At 44.5% G+C, this 23,696-nt stretch overlaps 1 protein-coding gene and 2 pseudogenes across 1 annotated transcript in view; 1 reads left to right on the forward strand and 2 right to left on the reverse strand.

Annotated features, from left to right (window-relative positions):
• Positions 1-23,696, reverse strand: part of SLC14A2 (solute carrier family 14 member 2) — a 50,143-nt gene that overhangs the window by 12,685 nt on the left and 13,762 nt on the right. The window contains exons 6-9 of the mRNA XM_006919941.2: positions 21,846-21,993; positions 20,683-20,817; positions 18,885-18,934; positions 18,103-18,277 (exon numbers count right to left, since the gene is read on the reverse strand). Of these exons, the coding sequence (XP_006920003.2) occupies positions 18,103-18,277; positions 18,885-18,934; positions 20,683-20,817; positions 21,846-21,993 (508 nt within the window). The remainder of the gene's footprint in view (positions 1-18,102; positions 18,278-18,884; positions 18,935-20,682; positions 20,818-21,845; positions 21,994-23,696) is intronic.
• On the forward strand, positions 43-886 carry LOC102892128 (annotated as a pseudogene).
• Positions 8,085-8,203, reverse strand: LOC112469394 (annotated as a pseudogene).

The following is a 23,696-nucleotide window of genomic DNA, read 5'->3' on the forward strand; positions in this document are numbered from 1 at the left end:
AAAAGCAGTATGGTCTGAAGCTGCAGGAGTAACTGCACGAGTATGTTGTGTAAAACATCCAGCTTCTCCATTCCTCCTGTTAAAACTTCTACTTCCTCTTTCCTCCTACTGCCCAAGACGCCGAAGGGAAAGAAGGCTAAGGGGAAGAAAGTGCCCCCAGCCCCTGCTGTTGTGAAGAAGCAGGAGGCCAAGAAGATGATAAATCCTCTACTTGAGAAAAGACCCAAGGATTTTGGCATTGGAGAGGACATGCAGCCCAAAAGGGGTCTCACTCACTTTGTCAAATGTCACATTCGGCTGCAGCAGCAAAGGGCTATTCTCCATAAGCGCCTGAAAGTGCCTCCTGCGATTAACCAGTTCAGCCAGGCCTTGGACCGCCAAACAGCTACTCAAATGCTTAAGCTGGCCCCCAAGTGTAGGCCAGAGACAAAGCAAGAGAAGAAACAAAAGTTGTTGGCTCTGGCTGAGTAAAAAGCTGCCGACAAAAGCAATGTCCCCACCAAGAGGGCACCTGTCCTTCCAGCAGGGGTTGATACTGTCACCACTCTGGTGACAAGAAGGCTCAGCTGGTAGTGACTGCACGTGACATGGATGCATTGAGCTGGTTGTCTTCCCATCTGCCCTGTGCCGTAAGGTGGGGGTTCCCTACTGCATTATCAAGGGGAAGGTCAGGCAGACCTGCACCACCGCCACCTTCACACAGGCTAACGCAGAAGACCGGGCAGCACTGGCTAAGCTGGCGGAAGCTATCCGGACCAATTACAATGACAGATGTGACGAGAACCGCCATCACTGGGGAAGCAGCATCCCGGGCCCAAAATCAGTGGCTCGCATTGCCAAGCTGGAAAAGGCAAAGGCTAAAGAACTGGCCACCAAACTGGGCTGAGAGTGCACTGTTGAGTTTTCTGTACATAAAAGTAGTAAAAATTCTCCTTCAAAAAAAAAAAAAAAGTTCTACTTCCTTTCCCCGCAGAAACCGTTACGCAGACACCTATCAGTGTCAAGAGATGAATGAACCATCTGCCTTATTTCTCCTGCAAGGAACTACTCAGACTCACCTAACTGGACCTTGGACTGGCTTGAATGGTGGACCCAAGCTGACTGCCCATTCCTGTTCTGCAACCAGAGCCTTTGTCTCTATCTGTGGTTGGAAGTATGTGGCAGAGTGGGGTGGGGGTTGGGGGGCCCTCAAAGCTGGCTGCACATTGGAATCACCTGGGTGCTTTAAAAATACCTGAACTCTAACCCAGACCAATTTAAAAAAAATAAAGTGTTCTTTTTTTTGTTTTTTGTTTTTTGTTTTTTTTTTTAATGCTCATAGCATTTAAAAGATGGTTGTAACGTGCAACTTGGGCTGAGAACTACTGACCCAGGTTCTTGTTACTCAAAGTGTGGTCCTAGACCAGCAGCATCAGCATCATCTTGAGCTCATTGGAGATGCAGGACGTCAGGTTCTACCCAGACCGATGGAGTCAGAATCCATATTTCAACGAGATTCCCTGAGTGATTTCTGTGCACATTAAAGTTTGACAAGCACAAAACCACGGGGTGGTAAGAGTCTGGAATCTGAGACCCTTACTATTTTAAATCTCCACACATGGGGAGAGCAGAGTACTCTTATCACTGAGGACAGGGTTTCTCAAAGTGTGATCTGAGAACTGACAGCATCGAATCACCCTAGTGGCTTGTTAAAATGCATGCTCGCATGCCCACCCCGGGTCGATGGGTTGGAGTGTTTGCTGGACCCGAGGTACGCAGTTTTAACACTTTCTGGTATGGGTTCCAGGGCACGCGAGAGTTAGATGATCTAGTGGTTGCCTGGAAAAGCAGAAAACATTCACACCGTTATTACGTATGCACATTTTCTAAATTAACTCACTTGTCCCTTTTAATAGTATCTTGAAACTGGTAGGATAAGCATTGCTATCTCCAAAAGATGGGAAATGAAGGCTCTGACTGACTTTAGAAACAGCCGACCAACAGCAAGCTAAGTGACTCTCAGCCCTCAATCCTTTTCTCTGCATCCTTGCTGCCCAGAGTCTGGTTGTAGCCCAGTGTTGTTGACCTCAAAGGGGGCTTGTTCAAAATCCAGATTCTCAGGCTCCATCCCAGCCTGACCAAATTGGAATCTTTTTTTCTAACAAGAGTCCCCGCCTGACTCGTGCGCACAGCAAAGTTTGAAAGCGCTGGTCTAGAGCACACTGCTTATGTAGAGCTCAGAATATATCCTGGCCAACAACCACATGTACTTGCACATGTACGAGCAAGGATGGGGAGTTGTCCATACTCCCAGATTGAAAGGCAAAACCAGTGACCATGTCGCTCCCCTCTGGGGTCAGGGTAGGGAAGGAGCTTGGAATCCTGTCTGTGGATCAGCACTGAGCCATGGCTCCCGAAGCTGGAGAAGCCCTCTTGGCCCTGAGTTCCAGAGGCACTTGGAATATCATCCTATCCTGGGACACCTCTGCAGACAGGGTTCATGCAGGGGGCAAGGACCGATGGTGGGGGGATCACCTGACAAAATGGGGCATTTTCCCGTAGCGCCAATCCCCATACACGTCTTCCTGGCTGGAAGGGCACCTCCGCCAGCCCATTGCTCCTCATCCCTCATATGCCAAGTGGTGGCTACCCGGCCACCTCCGGGCAGAGCAATATTTTGATCTTAGCATCATAGACTCAGAACTGCATGGTGGTTCAAGATCATACCTCTTATATCCAGAGAAATCAACTTGCCCAAGTCACACAGCTCATTAATCATGGCATGGCCAGGAATTGCCCCCTGGTCTCCTGAGTCCCAGTCCGCTGCTCTATAGACGGCTGCAGAAGGCCTGGCCCACCATTCACGCCCTGGCTGTATGAGTTCCTAGTGTTGATGCCCCAGTCACAAAAGACAAAATTCAAAAGCATCTCTTTCCTTTGAAAACATATTTTGTCCATCTTTGGGATCAGTTGGGAGGTGGTGCCAAGTATGGCCTGACATGGTGTTGGTTCTGGACCTCGTGTGGGTGGTAATGGAGCACCGAGCTGCAGACCACCCAAATGAGGCAGAGGTCCCTCAAGAGGTGCTAGCCAAGGGCTGAGAATGAAAGGTGGGAACAGATGCCAAGAAGAAGATTGGAGATAAAGTAATGAATTTCCTGAGGTCGTGAGAAAACTTAATAAAGCTAAGATGAAGGCAATTTACTGCTACTTTTGGGACCTATTGTTGGAACTTTCATAATGGATAAAAGCAACTTCAAGAATATCATGAATACATCTATCAAATGTTCTAGACAAAAGATGTTCCATTGGTGTGGTGGGGGCAAAAGACAACAGCAATAACTCTGGCTGGGAACCCGAGGTCGCTCATTCCTGCATGGCGTTTTGCAAGCCATGTAATTTCATTGATGGTCTTCTCCGTGGCAGCCAGGCCTCCCAGAAAGAAATACACAGACCCTGCCGGGCTGACCTTGCAAACCCGACCTATAGAATGACGACAGGTATTTTGAAGGGACGCCTGCCATTTCTTTCTCATGTTGTTATGAAGACGAGAATGCTTGCTAAATGCTCTGGAAAATGATTCTGCAGAGATCACATGTTATGTGTCTTCTCAGGGAGGCCACTTCCCTTGGATGGCCCATGTCCCTGTACTCCAAGCAGGGTGGTTCCTTACCTCCGTGCATGCCCGCATAGACGCTTCCCTTGCCAAGTGTCAGTTGTGTGCTCTTGTCTGTCACCTTCACACAATGGTGGGGTCCTCGACAGCCAGGATTGTACCAGTTTGCCTGGGCACCCCCAGCACCTAGCATGAGCCTGGTATACTGCAGGCACTCAGAAGTATTTGCTGAGTAAATTAATGAGGGATAATTGTGCTACATATTTTAATTTCTGAATGGTATAATGAGCAATCATTGGATATTTCAGGGTATGAACTATTTTTAAAAATGATTACTCTCATTGTTAATGTTAAATGCTTGCTAAATATTGAAATAAAGGTGAGCATCTTTTATATGTTAACAAAGGTAATAGCTGAGTTGTGTAGAGTTTTGCAGGTTGCAAGGTAAGAGCTGATTATTTCCAGTGTTACTTGAATCAAAGAAGGCAAATTTACGGATGGTGATAAAATGATTGGCCGTCTATGACCAACCAACTAGAAACCCAGAAATCCTGCAAGAGTGACTGGAAGAACTCAGTTGACAAGAGAGAAGAAAATTAGCCATTGAAGACAGAGATCTTGCTCCATGTGGTTTGTTTTGGTTACTGGGATATTACACAGGTCTGTTTTATGTGGCCACAAAACCCTAAACTGCTTGGAGGTGGGAGTTCTAGCCCACGAGTAAATTTTGTTTACAATAACTTACTTTTTGGGATTCTTTCCAACTCCCCTGCCCCCAACATCATGGCACACATAGAAAATAGTCTTGTGTAACATGGTGCAGTAAACGGATGTTTGTTGTTTATGGCCATGGGCCTGGGCCCAGGGACTCTGGCTCCACCAGGCCCCTCTGGCTGCTTAGAAGGCCAAGGGGACTGCTCTCTCAGTCCGGCTACTCGTGCACTATGGCACCTGGTCTGGGAAGCTCTGTCCTTGATAACCCGTGGGTAAACATTAGCAGCCCACCTGATGTAAAAACTGCCACCCTCTCCTACACTAACATGACTTTTAAGTGCATGTAGCTTCATACCGGGGGCTGTTCAGGACCATTTCAGGCACATGGTCCTGGCTCTCGAGGATTGCCACCACCCATGTTTTAATAGGCAAGAGTCCAATGATGCTTTCCTCCCGTTGACTCAGAGAAGGAAAGAACAGTTATGGGCCAAATAGTTTGTTTGGAAGCGCTTTTTCTGGAGAGTAGTGTCTTAGAGTACTCATGCCTCTACTGACTTCGAATGTACAGAAATGCCAACTGTTTAGACAGACATCAGGGGTAAAAAAGATTTTGCATATGAGCCCACCTGTCAAATGCAATTTTGAAACTTGCTGCAATTTCTTTGAGGGGAATAAAACAAACCCAAACCACATATATCTTTCAGAAGAGGAAAAATGATCTACTCAATCTTTCTGAAAATCAATCTTTACTCAAACAGGTCCATGCCTATACACTTTCTACAAGTTTTTCAAGCTTAGAACAGGTTTTACTGTCTCCAGAAGGTGGTTCGATGCTGTCCATATATCACTTGCAATGTGCAACATATGGAGCATCTGGAACCTACCATTAAGAGTCATTTGTCTTTCCCTCCTAGCTCCCTGGGACTCATAGTCCTCCACCTACTGTTTGTGGAGACACCCACACATCACAAGGCAATTTCTTAGCTACTATGCCAGCATGACTTTTTTTGAAGTGACACATTGTATATGAATTGATTTTTTTTCTATATCCACTTTGGCTACAATTTGTGCCTATGTTTCCCTATGCAGAAGTTGAGCTTTGCACTGACTTGTCATTTCCAGGGCTACTCTGTGTGGTGTCTGTGTGTGTGTGTGTGTGTGTGTGTGTGGTAAATGGGATGATATCTTTTCTCTGAAGTTGTGTTTAGTTGACATTTTTCAATGATCATTCTATAAAGTATCAGAGGTATTGAATGTTAGAATTGGAAAGGCTTCTGAGATTATCCAGTCCAGATCTCTTATTTTACAGATGGAGAAACTGAGGGCTAGAGAAATGAAGTGACTTACTGGATTCCAGACAGCTATTGGCTGAGCCAAGAGTAGACAGTACACTGGTCTATTCTGTTTCTTCCCTTCTAGTCTCAGACTTATTTCTTTAAATCCTTCTTTCCTTCAGGAATTTATTTTTGGTCTATCAATTCAGCTCAGCTTTTGAATATAATGGCCTAATGAGGTACTCTAGAATCCATTCTTCTTGCCCTTGGGGATTCAAGAAAGACTCCAATATATTAGTGTGGGAGTTGAGTTGCGAGAGAGATGCACAGAGTAAAGATGGAGGCCAGGTCCACTGGAACATTTGGCAATAAATTATTTGGAAGTCCCAATTCTTAAATTAGTCATTTTTTAAAGAAGGTGGGGTATGAATAACTGTAATCCTGAGATAAGTGAGACCTCATCCTCATAGTAAATGCGTCAAACCGTTTCTCTTTCTCCCCACACAGCCTACTTTTTGGCCAACGGACTCACTCAGATTTGGTTTTGTTTTGCTTTGTGTTTGGTGTCTTTGGCTCACTATGGAAAAGACATAGTGAGCATAAATGAGTTGGTACTTCATTTAACCTCAAGATACATTATGATAACTTCATAAATGAGGCGGAAGAGTGCAACGGTCAGAGCAGGCTATCTGTAACTGGGGTGCCACCCGTCTGATCTTCCTCCAGGATGACTTTGCACTCTCTTCCCTCTGTTCCCACCCCAGCCCACAGCCTCAGAATTGCATATCTACACTGTTAATCTCCTTGATTTTGATCTCCCCCTTTTCAATCCACTCCACCCTTCAACCACAAGACCATATCATTATGTCAATCTCTTACTCATTAATCTACATGGGTCCTATTTCCAAGGGCATAATGCTCAAATTCTTCTGCCTGGCTTTCCAGATGTTCCATAGCGTGGCTAACGTCATCATCCAGCTCTTCCTGTCCCTTCCCAACACAGTCCCACTTGGCACTTCGGCCTTATCATGGGCCCTCTGTATTCCTCCCCCTTCTTGCCTAACTCCTGTCTACCTTTCGAAGCCCGGTTTATGTTCAGCTTCCTCCATAAAGCCACCCGTGGCTTATTTGGCCACACAAATTACTCCATTCTTTGAATCCCCATTGCATTTGCAGGAGACTCTAGACCGCCTCTTTTGAAATTAGGGCCACAGTGAAGTTTTATATTGGTAGTTACCATGCACAAGACAAGTTAGTAAATCCTTTCCAATCCAACGAAACTACTTGGAATTATCAATCTTTGACAAGTGACCTTTGAGTCTAGACATTGACCGAAGGAAACTGAGGCCTAAAGAGGAGCCGCTTGCCCGAGGCCACACATCTATTCGGTTATGGAGCCAGGTTTTGACTTTCTGGTTTTGATTCTTTACTCCTGCAATGCAGGCATTTTACAGTTGGAGCCTTTCTAAATGTCACAATGAACTTGTGACATTCTTATTTAAAAAATTATGAATTATTCATATCCCAAAAGGAATAGCAAAAGTTACCAAATCAAAACAAAAGCCAACCCGTATGTCATTACATTTGTGACAGCCAATGAAAGGCCAAAGAAAGTTTTGGAACATTGCACACCAGCTTCTTCTCTCGTGGCAATATTTGCATACTCCCTTTCCCCATATCCTCTTCCTCACCACCCCTTCTCCCCATGATCTATGGCAAACAAAGCTAATTGATTATAGCACTTTCCCAATAAGTTTCAACTTAGCCTCAGAATCCTTCTTAACATAATCCTCCGGACAATCAATACCAATTAGTCAGAGCTGGCACTTGGGAGTAAACTTATTTTTTCCCTCTAACCTTAAAGGAAGGTGTGGATGCTGTATGAGTTGAGGGGAGGGGGATATCAATGCCAGGGTGTTGATAGCAGGCAGAAGCCTGGCCATGGGCACTTCTAAGCCTTACAGGACAATCTTCCCTCAGCAAGTTTATGAAAGCTCATACCCTTTGTTGACAGTTTTGGAGGAGGTCACATACTTTATAAGCCTGTCCATTCTTTGATCAGATAACTTCAATATCCTGGAATATTGATCCTCATGGCACTGTTATCTGTCTTCCAGAAACATCCACTGAAACATCTACTGTCTGTAGACACACAGAATATGTCTACAGTAATCTAAGATGTCTGTGTAAGAGAGCGGCACCAAGGAGTTAGGCTGTTTCGCTGGGTCGCTGGGGAGTTAAGATGTCCGTGGATACTGAGATGGTCCAGTCCTATAGGCATGTCTACAGAAGGGATCCAGACCCAAGGAGAGGGGCTAAGAAACCTGGACCAGGTGCCATCAATCTGGAAGCAGAAGGAGGTAATGACTCCTGGGAGAAGGTTTTCTTTTCTTTTTAAAAAAATTTTTTATTTTTATTTTTTAGGTGAGGCAACCCTTGTTGACCTCACAGATTACAAGGCCCGTGTCAGCTTACAATCTCTTATTATTATTATTATTTTATGCCTACAGCATCTGGTCTTCCTAGGTGGTCTCCCATCCAAGTACTAAGCAGGCCCTACTGTGCTTAGCTTCCGAGATCAGATGGGATCGGATTTGTTTAGGGTAGCATGGCCATAGATGAAAGAAGGTTTTCAAACCCACCTTATTAGCATCCCACAGCTCAACTCCACATGGTGCTGTGCTAATGGCAGAGCTATGGATTACAGAATTGTGGAAAGGATGACAAATAATATGAAAGCTCATCTAGTGGGCAGGTATGGTGGTAAGGGGATTTGAGGGCTGATGGATTAGCCTGTTTCCATCGCCAAATAGGCAAGAAGAGCTCAGGGTTGTGAGTTAGAACACCTGGACATTTGTTCAGGCTCTTTTATCACCTGGGCAGGTCTCTGGACAAGCCATGGCTTCCTCATTTATAAAGTGTGTTGTTTGAACTATAAAAAAAGAGCTCTTCAAGTTTGAAGCTTCCTGAATCTAAACTCTCTTTGGAGTTCTTCGTAAGGTCCCCTGTCCCAGGACTGGCCCTTCCCCAGACACTGCAGCTCAACAGAAGAAAGGAACAGAAAAAAATCATCCTTTCTTTTTTCTCTTTCTTTGAAAAGTCAGATCGTCCTGTTGACTAGGGGGTCTACCTGGTCCCTTTCTCTCCCCACAAGACCTCTTACCTGGGCTCCTTTTGATGTCCTGCACTGGGCTGGAGGAATCTAGAACACCAGAATTTAGGAAGAAGCTTCTGATTGGACGGCGTCTCTGGTCCTCAGCTGCAGGCGTTGGACTTCTCCCTAAACCCCAAATCCTTCACTTTCTGGAGCCCTCCAGCCCATCCTCTTGCTAACTTTCTGTAAATTCCCTTTGTATTTCCTAACTCTATGCCTGGTGCATGTCTTCCAGTTGAAGAAGGATAGATACCATGGAGGAGGAGGGAGAGGACAGACAAATGCTCTTTCTGCAGCTTGCCAACGTTCTCTGGCCCTCCTGACAAAAGATTGCTTCCTAAACTCCCCAGGGAATGCGGGCTCCAGCTACCATGGATCCCTGACCTGGTTTGATCAGGCAGGTTTCCTTTAAAGGGGCAGAACTGGGGACTGTCTAGCAGTAGCTTCCCTGTCCTCCAGGCATTACCATCCAGTTACTCTTCTCTTTAGAATTCTGGCTCCAGTATTTGCCTTTAAAGCAATCATCTAAGTGTTGTCTCCACAGGGGGCCAATTTGCCTTCCAACCTCAATAAACTCACTTAATTCCCCATACAGGCAGGGCACAAGCTGGGGAACAGTGTTGCTATTAGCATCTCAAAGGAAATTTCTGTATGACCCAATACTAGATACTATCTTTCTGGTTCTGTGGAAATTTTCAGACCTTTCTTCTTTCTGACTTCTACTGACTGGTGTCCTGGGGACTCACCATGGGACCCTCTCAGAGCAAGAAGGGCATGACCTAACCCACAGCTCCAGAAAGAACTCCGAGCTCTATATATTAGGGAAGCCAGCCCTCCCAAGTCCCATGAGGCCCTGGGGTCTGGTGTGCCGGAGTTTGGGGAGGGGGACCAATCCAAACATGTTTTGTTTGGTTTTATGATATAATGCGTCAAGCATCACCCTCCTTACCCCCTGGAGCTTGTGTACCCTTCTCCCTCCCCCTCCACTCTGTGACAGGGTGTGAGGTGGCCTACTTAGGTTCAGAAACAGAACCTCACACTGAGGAAATTAGCTACACCTGAGCAGACAAATTCCCCACTGACGTCAAAGCCCCCCTCACCACTGTGCCAGGTGTTTTGGAACTGCCATAGAGGGGTCTTTATCACGGAGGGCCATCAGAAGAAGGAAAGCAAATAAAAGCAAGGGGTGGGGAGGGAGGGGGAGAGGAATTTGGCAGGTTCCAAACTCCAGGGACAGTTGGGCAACTGACTGCAGACAGTTCCCGGCACGGGGGAGCCTCCCTTGGTGTTGCAAGTTCAGGGCCCATGATTGTCTGCTGATGACACTTCTCCTGGTCCCCCAACTGGCTCATCTCTTGGCTCAGCCCTGGATGCTCATTTCTTGCCCTCTTGCTCTGGCCTCTCCTGAGGGCTCCTGAACTTCTTGTGGTTCCTTCACTCCAGCCCCCTAAGCATCTATGCCAGAAGTAACAGGGATGCTACCCATGCATGACATGTAACCAATTTGAAAAGACAGAAAACGATTACACCTGAGGAGCCATCCAGGAAGTTTATATGCTATTCCATGAGCCAAATGGAACCATGGTGCTTAGTTAGAAGTGTAGTGAGTATCAGTCACACACACTAGATGTAGGGTGGGGCAATCAAGTGTCCTCCTGGAAAGCAGAAGGGCAAGATGTAATCTTATCTCAGACAGATCCTATTAAAGACTGCAGCTCAGATACCAACAGCTCCCAAGAGGTCTGTCTATACCTACAGGTTATTATCATGAAGGCTCAGTCAATCAGAATTCACTTCAGACTTAAGTTTTCTTCATAATGCTCATGGCTCCCTTCACCTCTACATTTCAAACTTATAGCAGGGAGAGGTTGCATTGACTGCCAGACATGAAACTTAGAAAAGTCAGATTCCTCCAGAGGAAAAGGTCAGAGTTCATGAGCAATAAATGCAAGTTGAGCTAAAAATTCTCCAGAGAACTACTTCCTTTACTCGATTCTGTTCCAGCAGCCTATGCAGTTGTAGGAGGGGCCTGCGGGCTCCTAGTCATCAAGTCACAGAGTTTAAGAAGACTTTTCTGGCAATCTTCTCACCTCCCTCCTTGGGACCTTAGAAGTTTAGTTCCATTAGAGACAGAAGGATTCTCTATGGATCTGTCTATCTTCTATGAATAGCAAGAGGGAAAAAAAGCTGGGCAAGTCAAAAATTTCACATAAAAAGTGAAGGTCTTTAAAGTTGCCAAGTGAGACCGAGGTTTACTGAGTAGAAATCATAGCCACACTGAAACTACCAACTCCTATCTGATTTTAGATTATAGCTGTCCCCAGGCCCTTGCAACCTTCATGACCCAAGAAAACAAAGACTCATACAGGAAGCACAAACAAATTGAAGCACTTGGGTTTGCTGTAACCACAGATACGGGCCAGGAAGATCAAGTTTTTCGATGGGCAGATCTTAGAGGGTTGACCAGAATAAGAATCCCTTGTGGGGGGAGTGATAAGGGGTAGAAGACCAAGGACAAGGCACATTTGAGCAATGGTGGTCCCTCAGCTTGCATCCCCATAAGCAACCATGTTGAGTATGTTGACAGACTGACCAAACGGCTAACTGGTTAAGCTCCAAGAAAGGCTATAAAGGCAACAATGGTATATTTTTGGTACATTTGATTTTTATGTTCGTAACTTTTTTCCACCTCGGTGATACCTCTTCTTCATTCCTCTTTAGGAACTCAGGACCATAGAATCATAGAAATCATTGAAGTTGGAAGAGAAAGTTTACAGTGGTCATCTGGTCTACTCCCACCCACAGCAAGCATCCCCAACAGGCCTCCAGTTCTTGTTTCTGCACTACCAAAGCAGGAAACTCAGGGTTTCACAGGACAGCCATTTATTAGGCAACTTTCATTGTTAAAAAGTACCCCTCTTCATGGATTCAAAGTCTGTCTGCTTATCATTCCCTTGCAGTGGTCTTTGTTCTATGCTCTGAAGTAATGAGTAAATTGACTTCTTCCATTTGTGTTACCTCATACTGCAGAGTCATTGCCCCAGCCATTTCTTCTTTCCCTGAAGCCAAATACAGCACCTTCATTATCATTCCTGATGAGACAAGGGGGCTCCAGACCTCATTCACTCTGCTTGGCCTCATCTCAGCATGCTCTCCCTTGCCAAAGACTCTCTTAAAATGTGCTATCTACTTTTTTCTTTGTATTCTTTCCTTCTTTTTTATTCAACCTATTCTCAGAAATGATTCCTTCAACCTAAGATGCAAATGACTAATCATGCTTACTGTATTACCTCCCAGGAATGTTTATATTTTAACAGGTTCAAAACCTTAAACCAAAGGGATGGCTGGGAATGTTTGGGCAGTAGGTAATGGCAAGATAGAAGAGAAGAGGCACAGAAATTTCCTGGGACACTTAAAATCATGTTTGCTATTTTTCCTGAACAGAAGACCAACCCAACTAGATAATTCACTCAAAATAATGAAATGGATGCTGTGAACTTATGTGCCTCAGGCACTCTGTGGTATGAGCTTCATCTTCACTTCAGGTGAGACTACTTAGCTGGCCAGGCAAATTCTCATAAAATGAATTCCTTGAAGGCAGGAACTGGTCTGATTCTTTCTCGGTTTGTTGTCAAACAGGGGCCTGAGTAACATATTAATATATGTTCCTCATACAATGTCTTCTGGGTGAATGAGTGACTGAGGTCAGGCCAGAAGGCAGAGTTTTTAAAGTCTCAGTTCATAAAAGTTGGCAAGTGTCCTTGAGCAACCAATACAGGGGCCCATCAGTCATGGAATAAGGGGCATAGGCAGAAGTTTGGGGCCATGAGTTACCAGAAGCTGTATCTGATTTCTGGAGTAGGAGGAGGTAGGCAATAATAAAAGAACAATATAAACTTATACGGGGATTCAATTTTGGCCCCCATCCCAAAGATATTCTGAAATGAAAAACATGATTTTGAACTAAAAATTTCAACTTATTTGTTGAATTGAAGGAAAGAAAGGTTACTGTTGCGATCTGAATCAGTGGTCTGGAAGATCAAATGGAAGAAATATCTCAAAGCAGAGAAAAAACATGAATGGTAAAAAGATAAAGCAGAGATTAAGGAGAACTGACATATGACTAACAGACATTCCAGAGATAGAAAAAGGAAGAGAGAGAGAAAAAGAAATAAACAAATGTTAGAAGTTGCTGAGCTGAAGAAAGACTTGAGTTTGTAGAGTGAGTGGCAGTATTGATGAGGAAAGACATACACTTATAAAATCCTTGAACTCCAAAGATAAGGAGAAAATTGTACAAGCTTCTAGGAAAAAAAGAACAGGTTGTTAACAAAGGTGAAAAGTGAGATTAACATCAGATTTCCCACTTGTAACATCTGAAAGCCAGAAAATGAAGGCACCGTACCTACAGACACTGAGGGGACAGGCTGCAGCCTGGGGACCCCTCCCCTAGCCCAAATGTCATTCGTCCACCGAGAATAAGAAATTGTGGACAAGCAAATCGTCAAAGAGCCTGTCACCTGTATTTGCTCACATATTATTTGAAGAATGAAGAAATACTCAAGAAAGAGTCCTAAACAGGTAGTTAATGAATCAGAACAAAGAACAAAACAGGGAAACGTGAAGAACAGAGGAAACCAATAAAAGGTAACATGTCCAATATGAATAGTAAACTCCAAATAGACAATGATGGGATTGCTGGGAATGTGTGCTATAGGAGCTAAGTAAGGATTCATGAAAAAAAAGAGAGAGATACTGCAGGGAAAAATTTTAAATTGACAAATGATATTAGCAAAATCTAGGGGTAGGAGATGCAGGAGAAGTAAAAACAGGGACCCTGGGCAGGAGAATACTAAAAGTAGTATAAAGGTTTTTATTCCTCAGAGTGACGAAGGAGCATTGGAGAAACGGGACATCTCGCCAGAGTAAATTATTTGGCATCTTGTTTTTATATAATAATAGAAAAATATGCTTTTGGTAACCACTAAGTGGAATGGAAAAGAACAGCAGAACTTCAAAATAAAGGGAAAAGAGGAAAAAGATAGTAACATGGTCAAAAGTGCAAAATGAGGAAAGTGAAAAAGCAAAAGCAGTAACGGAAAATAGTAAAAAATAAAGTGGAAGAAATAGAACAAGTGTATTGACTATTACACTAAGTACGAAGAGGCCGTATCATCCTATTACATTATGGAAACACTAAGATTAGGTTAAATATAAAACATTACCTCTGCTAGTTTAAGAAATACAGTTAAATGGAAATGATAAAGTTAAAATGATAAACGTTAACACAAAGGGATAAGAAAATATCAGGAAAAAAAAGGAGGCGTGGCAACATGAACATCAGATATGCTGGAACGAAGTTAAAAGCACTAACAAGGATACGAATGGGTAGTTTGTGAAGAATCAATTTTATGAAGAAGCGATGATAGTCAATAGACATCAAAAATGTAGCTGTTAAATATATGAGACGAATGTTTTAGAAATGCAAAGAGTTTAATAAAACCATACAATTATAGTTGAATTTTAATAAACCCTTTTCAGATTTAAGATCTCATAGACAAAAAATAAACAAGCACATAGAAGAAACGAATGATGCAATTAATCAATCAATTTAATACGTATTTCTTTCAAATAAAAAAATTTGCATTTTATGTGTCCAAATGCAATCAAGTACTTGGTTACAAAGAAAAATTCATAAAATTTTAAAATAGAGATTTTACAGGCCATATTCTCTGTTTATGATCCAATAAGTTTAAAAATATCAAAAGATCCTAACTGCTGGAAATTAAGAAACACATTCTCGAAAAATCCTAGGTCAAAGAGATATCAAGACCAAAATTACAAACTAGTTAAAAACTGATGAAAGTAGAATACTTTATTCTAAAACCTACAGCACATAGCTAAAGCTGTACTCAGGAGAAAAGTAATAGCATTAAATGCTTTTGTTGTTAAAAGAGCAAGACCTAAAATAAAAAATCCTTTACATCAATTTAAAAACATTAAGAAAAGAAAAACATTTAAATAAATCATGAGAAAACAGACATAATAAATCAATAAAATAGAAAACAAACTGAAAACAAACAGAAAAGTCAAATTTCAAACTTCTGCTTTGACAAAGTCAATAAAATGGATGAAATTCTCACAAACTTGATTGAGGAAGAGACAGCAAAATTATATAACATTAGAAATTACAAAGGAGACGAAGCCACAGGTACAGGAGAGATTGAAATTATTGTGAGAATGTAACTCATAATTCTATGGCAACAAAATTTTAAAACTAAAAAAATGGATTATTTTCTAGCAAACGAACTCTCAAGTTTGATCAAGAAGTAGAAAACTTGCCTCTGTCAATTAACACAGAAGAGATTGGAAAGGTGATTCAAGGTGCAGCAGGACAACACAGGACTCTTCAGTGTAGGAGCAAAGATGAAAATGGGAGGGGAAATGGTGAGACCAAAGGTGAGGTCTGGGGACAATGGAGAGAGGTGTGTGTGATAGAAAAAGTTATGACAATGTCTCCTCTAAAGCTCCCTTTTTCCCCGACCCCATACTTACATCCCTACTCTCTTTAATGACTGCTTATTAATGTTCGGCAATAAATATTTGTGCTCAACTATCATTTATATAACCAAGAGCTAATGCTGGTAGTTTGGGGTGATAGTGCAAAACAGCTGGGACATGGACCCCAAACCCCTCCCCTTCCCTCCTGGTGGCCTGCTCCTGTGCAACCTCATGCCAATAGTGAGAATCTGTAAGTTAGAGAGTCTGTGAGACGGGGAAGTGCAGAACAAAATCAGTTCAGGGAGCGCCTCAGTCCCATAAGACTAATTGGGCTACTTCAGAGGACATCTGGGCATCTGTCCATAGCCTGTGGACGGTGTGACCTGCACTGGGCAGACTTTTCTTAGAGGAGTGGGGATTTTTACTTCTGCCCCACCCTTATCCATGCCCAGGAGAGAGACATAGCATCTGCCCATGAGTCTGGCTTAATGAGATTTGTTCTGCCTCCAGGAGGAGCTTGTTTAACCACATTTGGGAAATAACATCAATTTTCTGCATCTTAGCCCCAAAAAGATGTTTTTAAAACATTTTATCACTCCTGCATGATTTCTTTTGGCAAACGAATTGAGCAATTAATAATACTTTATCCAGCTATTTCCTTCTTATATCAAATTAGTAGATAATTTGTTTTTCTATTTCTGCATAAATATCTGGCCATTTTGATCACAGTATATTATAGAATTTTTGGGACCCTGTGGTTTTTCCAGAATTGCAGAACATATATTTTTTTCCTTTTTCTGACTGCCTTAGCTTGTATCCATTTGTCTTCAAATGGATACAATACAGTTAACTTTTAATTCCTGGGGCAGGGGGTCGGGGATAAAGTGGGAACTTCAGGGAAAATAAACCCCGAAACCCAGATCCCTGTGACCAAGGTGGTACCTTGTAAATGACAAACTATGAAGCAGAGTGAGAAGAGAGGGAGGGAAGGAAATGATGTTATCCATGCGAGCTGAAAGAAATTTTCATATCTAACTAGTTTTCCTCCCCTGCAAGTCCAATAAAAGACAGTTCCATCAGAACCAATTCTCGGGCGGAGCCTCTCAGGGGCTTAATGAAAGGCGAGGGGATTTCCTAGGGCAATTTGCGGGGTCATCTCTGGTTTTATCATCTCTTGTCAGAATACCTTGGGGGTTTCCCCTCTAATTTGGATAGTTTAATATAAGAAGCGAAGCCCCTGTCCTCCTCATAGGGGCATTCATGCATCGTAGGATGGGGGACCAGCTGGCCTTTACACTCCCTTCCAATCCTGAGACTCTATGATCCCCTCTGCTCTTCCCGCTGGAAACTCCTGCACTAAAGTGTCATGGTTTTTTCTTCCTCCCATGGTGGTGCGCCCGCTGGCCGAGGGAAAAACAGTGAGAGGGCTGAGGACGCTGAGCCTCAGGAACAGTTCCCAGACGTTTATTTGGAAGGAGGGACAGTTTACAACTGCATCGCCTAGTACACATCGCTGGGTCTGTCAATTCTTAGAGCCTCAGGTCGGACCTTCCTGATTCTGGTCATATTAATCTCATTTTGAGTTCCTTCCATTTCCTAAGAATCTTCGTACTATCACCCAGCCTTTTAATGCCTTTGTGGCTCCGTCTGTTGTAAAGAACCTGGTGATAGCCCTCAGGGCCTGCCCAGTGTCCATCAGCTCTTGATTATAATGTTGATCATCTATATCAGGTGCTGGCAATCTGCTGCTTGTGGGCCAAATCTAGCTTGCTGCCCGTTTAATAAAGTCTTATTGGAACACAACCAAATTCTTTCATTTACATACTGTCTAAAACTGTTTTTGGCTACAGTGACAGAGTTGAGTATTTGTAAAAGAGTCTGTACGGCATTCAGAGCTGAAAATATTTACTATTTGACCCTTTCCAGAAAAAGTTTGTTAACTCCTAATCTGTATATAACTAAAGACTGAATGCAAACTAATGACTATCTTAGTTGGGAAGCCACGTTATAAAATTCATGGATAATTGTTTGTGCTTCTATAGTCAAGGCTAACCATTTAAGTATCATAGACCTCATGGAGCCTCCGACACCCACAAACAAATAGAAAAATAAACTAAATTTCTCCAGCTTTTTACACACCAAGCTCACGTACTTTCCTCAAATGAAATTTCTGCTTGAAGTTGCTGGTTTGGGCTACACTGAGAGATGCTTATCCCTTATAATAGAAGACATACAGGGTTCTAATTGATGAATTCCTTCTTGCTATGGGGTATCATCTTGCCCTTTACTCTGACAACTGAATGCTTGAGACTCCCTGTTTAGACACCTTCAATCCCCTAGTTGTCCCTGTTTTGACTTTAAAACTTACCAGTGTGAAATTCTCTTTTATATAAAGTTATATGTACCCAACAGCCATTAGCTCTGTGCACTATGGTGCCTTCACTTCTTTGCATGTGTGCCCTGAATTTTCACCCACTCCATGTCTGCCTAGGAACCACTCAGCAAGTTGAGTTTTATAGCATCTATTATTTAGTTAAACATGCCAAAAAGATTATCTTAATCACTTTCCTAAAAGACTAAATACAAATCATGTTTTCGTTTTAAGTCAATGACACAGGCCTTACTTCTAGCTCCAGCAAGCTCATTACCAACTTCCTCTAATGCCACATGGTGAATAGTTCTGGCAATTTGAGCAAAGAGAGAAAACCAGCATCAGGAGAGTTACGGATGTGTTTGATTCCAGGCAGGTGCAAGGAGAGGCAATGAAGGTGAGTGCTGCAGCCGATTGACCCAGAATTGAGACCACAGGAAACAGACACAAAGTCCAGGCAAAGAGCATTTCTGCCTGGAACTTGGCTAGTCACCGCTGAGAGACTTCTCTTCTTCACTGCTTTTTACTGTCAGGTAATAGATGCGGTTGGCCTCTGGGTAGGTGACTTTGCTGAGTGGGAGCTTGTAGATGGCGGGGCTGTTGGTTGTCAGGAGCAGGAAGATGAGGGTGGAGAGGCAGAAGGCCCAGGTGCCTGGTGGCACACCAACCTGGAAGCAAAAGCGTTGGGGGCTGAAAGTGTTCCTAGGCTTCGGGGATCCTGGGGAGAAGGATGTGGCAGGGGTTGAGGATGGGGATCCTTCTCTAGTGATGGCATTGATGTCTAGACTCAATATCAGAGCAGTTGGTCTAGAGATTTGAAGTGCTGTCATCTTTGGACACAATTAGAGTCTTTTAATGATGGTTCTGAAAATTGGCTTAGCAATGGTTGAACTCCCACATCTATCCAAATGCAAGTACTCTATATGTCCATCGATGTTCTCCACTGCTGGTTGCATCTCTCTCTCTCTCTTTCTCTCTCTGTCTCTGTCTGTCTCTGTCTCTGTCTCTCTCTGCCTCTCTCTCTCTTTCTCAAACACACACACACACACACACACACACACACACACACACACACACACACACACACACACACCACCTCAGAGTTACATGTACACAATTGCCAGTCCTTCTCTGGGCAAACTTTGGATAAACACTGGCAAAGGCATTGTATGGAGCACCAACTACCACAACCCATTCAGGATTCTTCCACAAGACTCCAAACATTCTGAAAGCCTGGCTGGGGAAGGGCCCAGTGTTCAGAGAGCCCAGACTTACCACCGCCATCATGTTGGAGAGGGCTGCTTCCAGGTACGCACAGAACAGGGCTGTGTTGGAACAAGGACCATCGTGTTAGCTCCCCAAGGCCCATCCTCACCCCTCTCCAAGAGCAGGGGTCCCACTCTGTCTCCAGCAGCCTCAGTGTCTACACTACACCCTGACATTGGGGGTGTTTGCCTGACTTTGTTAGTTATCTTTACGGTAGGTGTGGCCCATCTCCCACCAGACCATGCATTCTCTGAGGGCAGAGAGTAAAGCTTACATATCCTTTTATCCCCTCCCACGTCCGTGGTGGCCTTGCACAGAGTCAGAAGTCATTAAGCATCTTTCGCTTGTCAGCACTGCCTTTGGCGATGATCTAGCACAGGCTGGAGGCAGGATGATTACCTGTCTGGGGGTGGGTGAGTAGTCAGAGTATATGAGCTCCAGACATGGCCCCTCCTGTCCAAGATTCTGAGTGACCATGATGCTGTTGGACACTCACCAAGTCCTATCAGGGCAGGACCTCATTTGATACCTGAGCTAATCCCGAGAAGCCAGGCATCTGGGCCCCCATGAGAGTTAGGGGACCTCTGCCATTCCCCTGGTGCCTCTGAACAAGCTTCTTCTGCCCCTGCCCATTTGCCCTTTCTGTTCCTCTGTCAGGAACACCTTCTCCCCATCTTTGCCTATCCAAATCCCACCCTGAAAGTGCTGAGAGATACCTAGCCTCCCTTTGAAGTCTTCCCAGATGGTTCTAGCCACAGGACTCTGCCACTTTCCTGGAGGCCAAAGGTGGTTACAGTATAACCTCAAAATACCTAGCTCTTGACTTAAATATTTACTGAGTCTACTGTCTCCATGTCTACCCTCGTGCTGGCTGCTGAGGGGGACACAAGGGACATGGAAGTCACTTCAAATTTCTACACTTAAGTGGGAACAAAACAAAAGCAAAGCTCTTCTGGATGCTATTCTGTCTTCTACTTGTCTCTAGCTTTCCTTATTAAAGTCCTGCTGTTCCAGGAAACAGAAGTGACTCTAGGACAGGAAGGCTGGGAGAAAGGTGGGACTGGGGTTTGACTCTCGCTTCTGCCATTAATTTGTGTTCTAGGGCAGTTTCATGAACCTCTCTGAGTCTCATTTCCTTATCTGTAAAATGGGGCTGACAATCTATGCCAAGTAGTGATCCTGGGAGAATTAAGTGAGTACATATGTTTATACAGCACAGAACACAAGGCTGGGTGGAGATCCAATAAGTACTGTGGCTGGTTTCTCTTTGGATAGATAGCATTCTCTGTTTACTCTATGTAATTCGAGCTTCTGGAGAGCTGTGTTATAATTTTCTTAGACCTCAGTGCTCCCACATAGACCATCTCACTAGACCTTTTCAACAATCTTTTTAGACTTCTTAATAATTGTGCAATGACTTCTCCTCTGCTAGACCATGTCTCTAAGAGGATTTGGTCGCCACTGTGTCTTCTGCGGGCCTGGCACTTAGTGGTGCCCTACCGATAGTTATCAAATGAGGACTCATTGGGAGCAAGAATGCTGCCACTAGCACACGAGGAAATGTATGTGTGATTTTCTCGTAAATTTTCCAACGCCGTGTAAATATAACAACAGTAATAGTTTTTGTGACTCCATCTGACAGAGGAGAAAGCTCAAGTCCCCCAGGTGTTAAAGATCCAAGGCACTGGTCCTTCTATCCCTGATGCTCAGATCTGATTAGCGGTCACCATGAACTTCATGTCATCAAGGGCAGCGGGGAGGAAGGAATAGCAGAGTGACTTGATTGTCAGCTTTCCCCAGTACCCACCGCAGACAAGGGCCAGCAGGTGCGTCTGCCAGGTAAGGGCATAGAACATGCCGCCGATGGCGATGCAGGAGAGGACGCAGTTGTAGCTCCAGAGGCCCGTGTAGATCATCTTGAAGGGCGTGGCCACTGTCAGGGCTGTGGGACAAGGTGTGGTGCTTTTGGCTGGTTCTGGGTCACAGCACAAAGGCCACCTCGTGGCCGGTGCTGGGACTCAGGGTGGCCTCACTCTGGCCATTTCCCCCATGGCCCGTCCTTACCCATCCAAGGAGCCTCTACAAATGGTGTCTGGTCTCAGGAAACCAACGATGGAAAGAGGGAGTGGTTTCTGAGCTGTTTTTCAAAGATTTCTCACAGAGGTACTTCCAGGGTGAGGGGAGGCCATGGTGCTGGGCCTTCAGGCTCTCCCCGCTCCTTGAGCCGGAGCGGCTGCATTTTTAGCAAATAAGGTTTCAATTGAAGATGTTCTGCTTCAAATAGGTTGAGAGGAAAGTATGTGGCTACACGGAGATAGCGAAATGATACAACAGACGGGGTAGGATGTGGACAGTAGGTGAATTTATGAATGCCTCTTGTGCTACTTTTAATTTTGTAATTTTCTGATATTTGAAGTTGTTCCCAAATAAGTCTTATTAAAGTTCTGCTTCCAAGACATTTTTGAAAAATGTTGGAATAAGTCAACAGGCTCCTATTCCCAATGACTCCAACCCTAATTTCTGACTCTATGTCCACCTATACATAGGTAAATGCGTGTGCCTACATAAACATATATGTAGAAATATTAAATCAGATTTGTCAAATGGCAATCCAATTTTTGAGGAATTTTTTTTTTTTTTTTTTAGCTAACTCTAATTTTCCTTTTAGCTATCAAAGTGTTGGGTCGCTTATGCCCCTGCCTGCTCTGCTACTGCTCCCACCCTTTCTTCCCCTCCTCAGTCCCAGGGACTCAGTTTGCAGGCCAATCAGTCTTCATTCCCTTTGCCTCTCTCCACATGTCCTCTTCCTACAATCTGCTCCCTTTCGAGATCCAAGAAAGAGAAAAGTAAGTCTCTACCCCTGAAAGTGTTTAAAAACTCCAGTGAAGGCAGTAAGTCTAGGATATTTTCTGTGTGTGGGGGAGGCTGACCTCAGGAAAATTATCGCTGCACAGTGGGGCCCTGTCTTACCTGCTAGCATCCCCACGACTGAGCCAATGGCCGCATGCAAGCACATGAGTGGTGAGCAGACGAGCAGAGCCACCAGGAACATGCCACCCGTCCAGGGATTGTCACAGCCGTACACCTGGCCGACCCCGGTGGGGATGGCTTGTAGCAGCTGCAAAGTCAATAGAGTCTAGATCACCGGAGTGTGTACTGATAATGCAAAGACCTCGGGGCCAGGACTGAGCTGTTCCAGGGGATGGTGGATGGGTAATGGGGTGGAACAGGAGGATGACTGTGCCCTCTAGCCTGTGAGAGAAGATGGGAGGGCAGGAGCTGGAACAAATAGCTCCTCACTCCATCATCTCGCAGGCATCTGAGCATCCCTCAGGCAATGCCAAGCAGAGCCCCCCAACACCGGGGTCGGGCAGGGTGCTTATGAGGGTCACATGGCTTCTGCTTTGAGGGGACCGGACTGCCATTGGGAGTTTCAGGACACTAGGGGATTCTTCTAAACCTTCTTAAATCCTAGAAATATTCTAGGAATATTGGAACTATTCTAGGCCATTGTGATGGATGATTAGACAGAAGGTCATCTAGCTCACTGGTGGCCAAACTGAGGTTATAGCCTCTGATCTTGACCCTAGTTTGTTGGTGGCTGCTGCACACTAGTGCTACCTGGGGGACTGGGGGCCCAGGAAGGAGGAGGAAGCACTTTTCTTGTTGTCAAGGAGCACTTAGCATTGAAGGAAGGTAACGTGTAGAACAGCTGGAGAAAAGCCGGAAACCCAACCATCCCTGTTAGAATTGGAGATGATTAATTGGCAGTGACATCAGATGGCCTTTTTTTTTTTTTTTTGCTCAAACTGAATCATCTACATTTTGAGGTTATCCTTTGAGGGTGAAAAGGAAAGGGGGGATTGGCGAGGTAGGAGGAGCACTGGCCTGGGGGGTCGAGGGCTCCAGCTTTCGGAGGGGCTTTGCATACGGTCCTTGTGTGACCATGAAGAGGCTGCCTTTAGCAGATACTCTTTCAGCTTTAAAGTTCTGCAAACTCTTTTCCCTACCAGATCATATGACCGCTTTGTGGATAGGGATCCACTATGGCTGGGTATCAAATAGGTGCTTAATAACTATGTATTGATTAGCTCAGTGGTTTTTAAACTTTGTTTATATTGGAATCACCTAATGACCTTTAAAATATATATATATTGATGCCTGGCTCCTCCCCAGACATTCTGGGAGAACGTGACTGGTGCCCCAAGGGATTCTAATGTACGACAGTTTGGGGACCAATACATTAGTTACAGATAATCTACTAAAGATGTTGAGTTAATCACCTTTCTCCCTTTGATAAAATTTTGTGCTTTTGAACTTGGTTAAATTCTGAAGTTAGTCTAATTTCTTTGTTTGAGACTTCCCCAAACACTGTTTGGGCCAGAGCCTATAGACTGACAGGTTGGGGGCTCGGTCTTATTTAAAGGAACCCTGAAAACACTTCGTACGAGTCCAGCGAACTCAACTTCAGTGTGGGGAACAGGCTGGAAATCTACTCAGTGACTCTTCCACGACTTCCCAAGGTCTGAAGAACGCAGGATGCTGAGGGGAATCCAGCTCCCACCTTCTCATCTGGGAACACAGGTTTTAAGGCCACGCAGTCAAGAATGAGAGGAATGAGGGACAAGCTGCCTTGGAATGGAGCCTGGGTTTGGAATGAAGCTTCCTCCACAGGGGACTGTATTTTAGCCTGGTGAACTGGGGCTTGGAGGGGCTTGCCCTCCCCTCCGCTCTGCTGTCTGGGCCACAGCCGACACCCCGGGGTGTGAAGGGCAGTCAGGTGTGTGGTGGAAATTTACTGAGCACCAGCCTCCTCATATG

The sequence above is a fragment of the Pteropus alecto genome, unplaced genomic scaffold (assembly GCF_000325575.1).
Source record: "Pteropus alecto unplaced genomic scaffold, ASM32557v1 scaffold146, whole genome shotgun sequence".
NCBI lineage: Eukaryota > Metazoa > Chordata > Mammalia > Chiroptera > Pteropodidae > Pteropus > Pteropus alecto.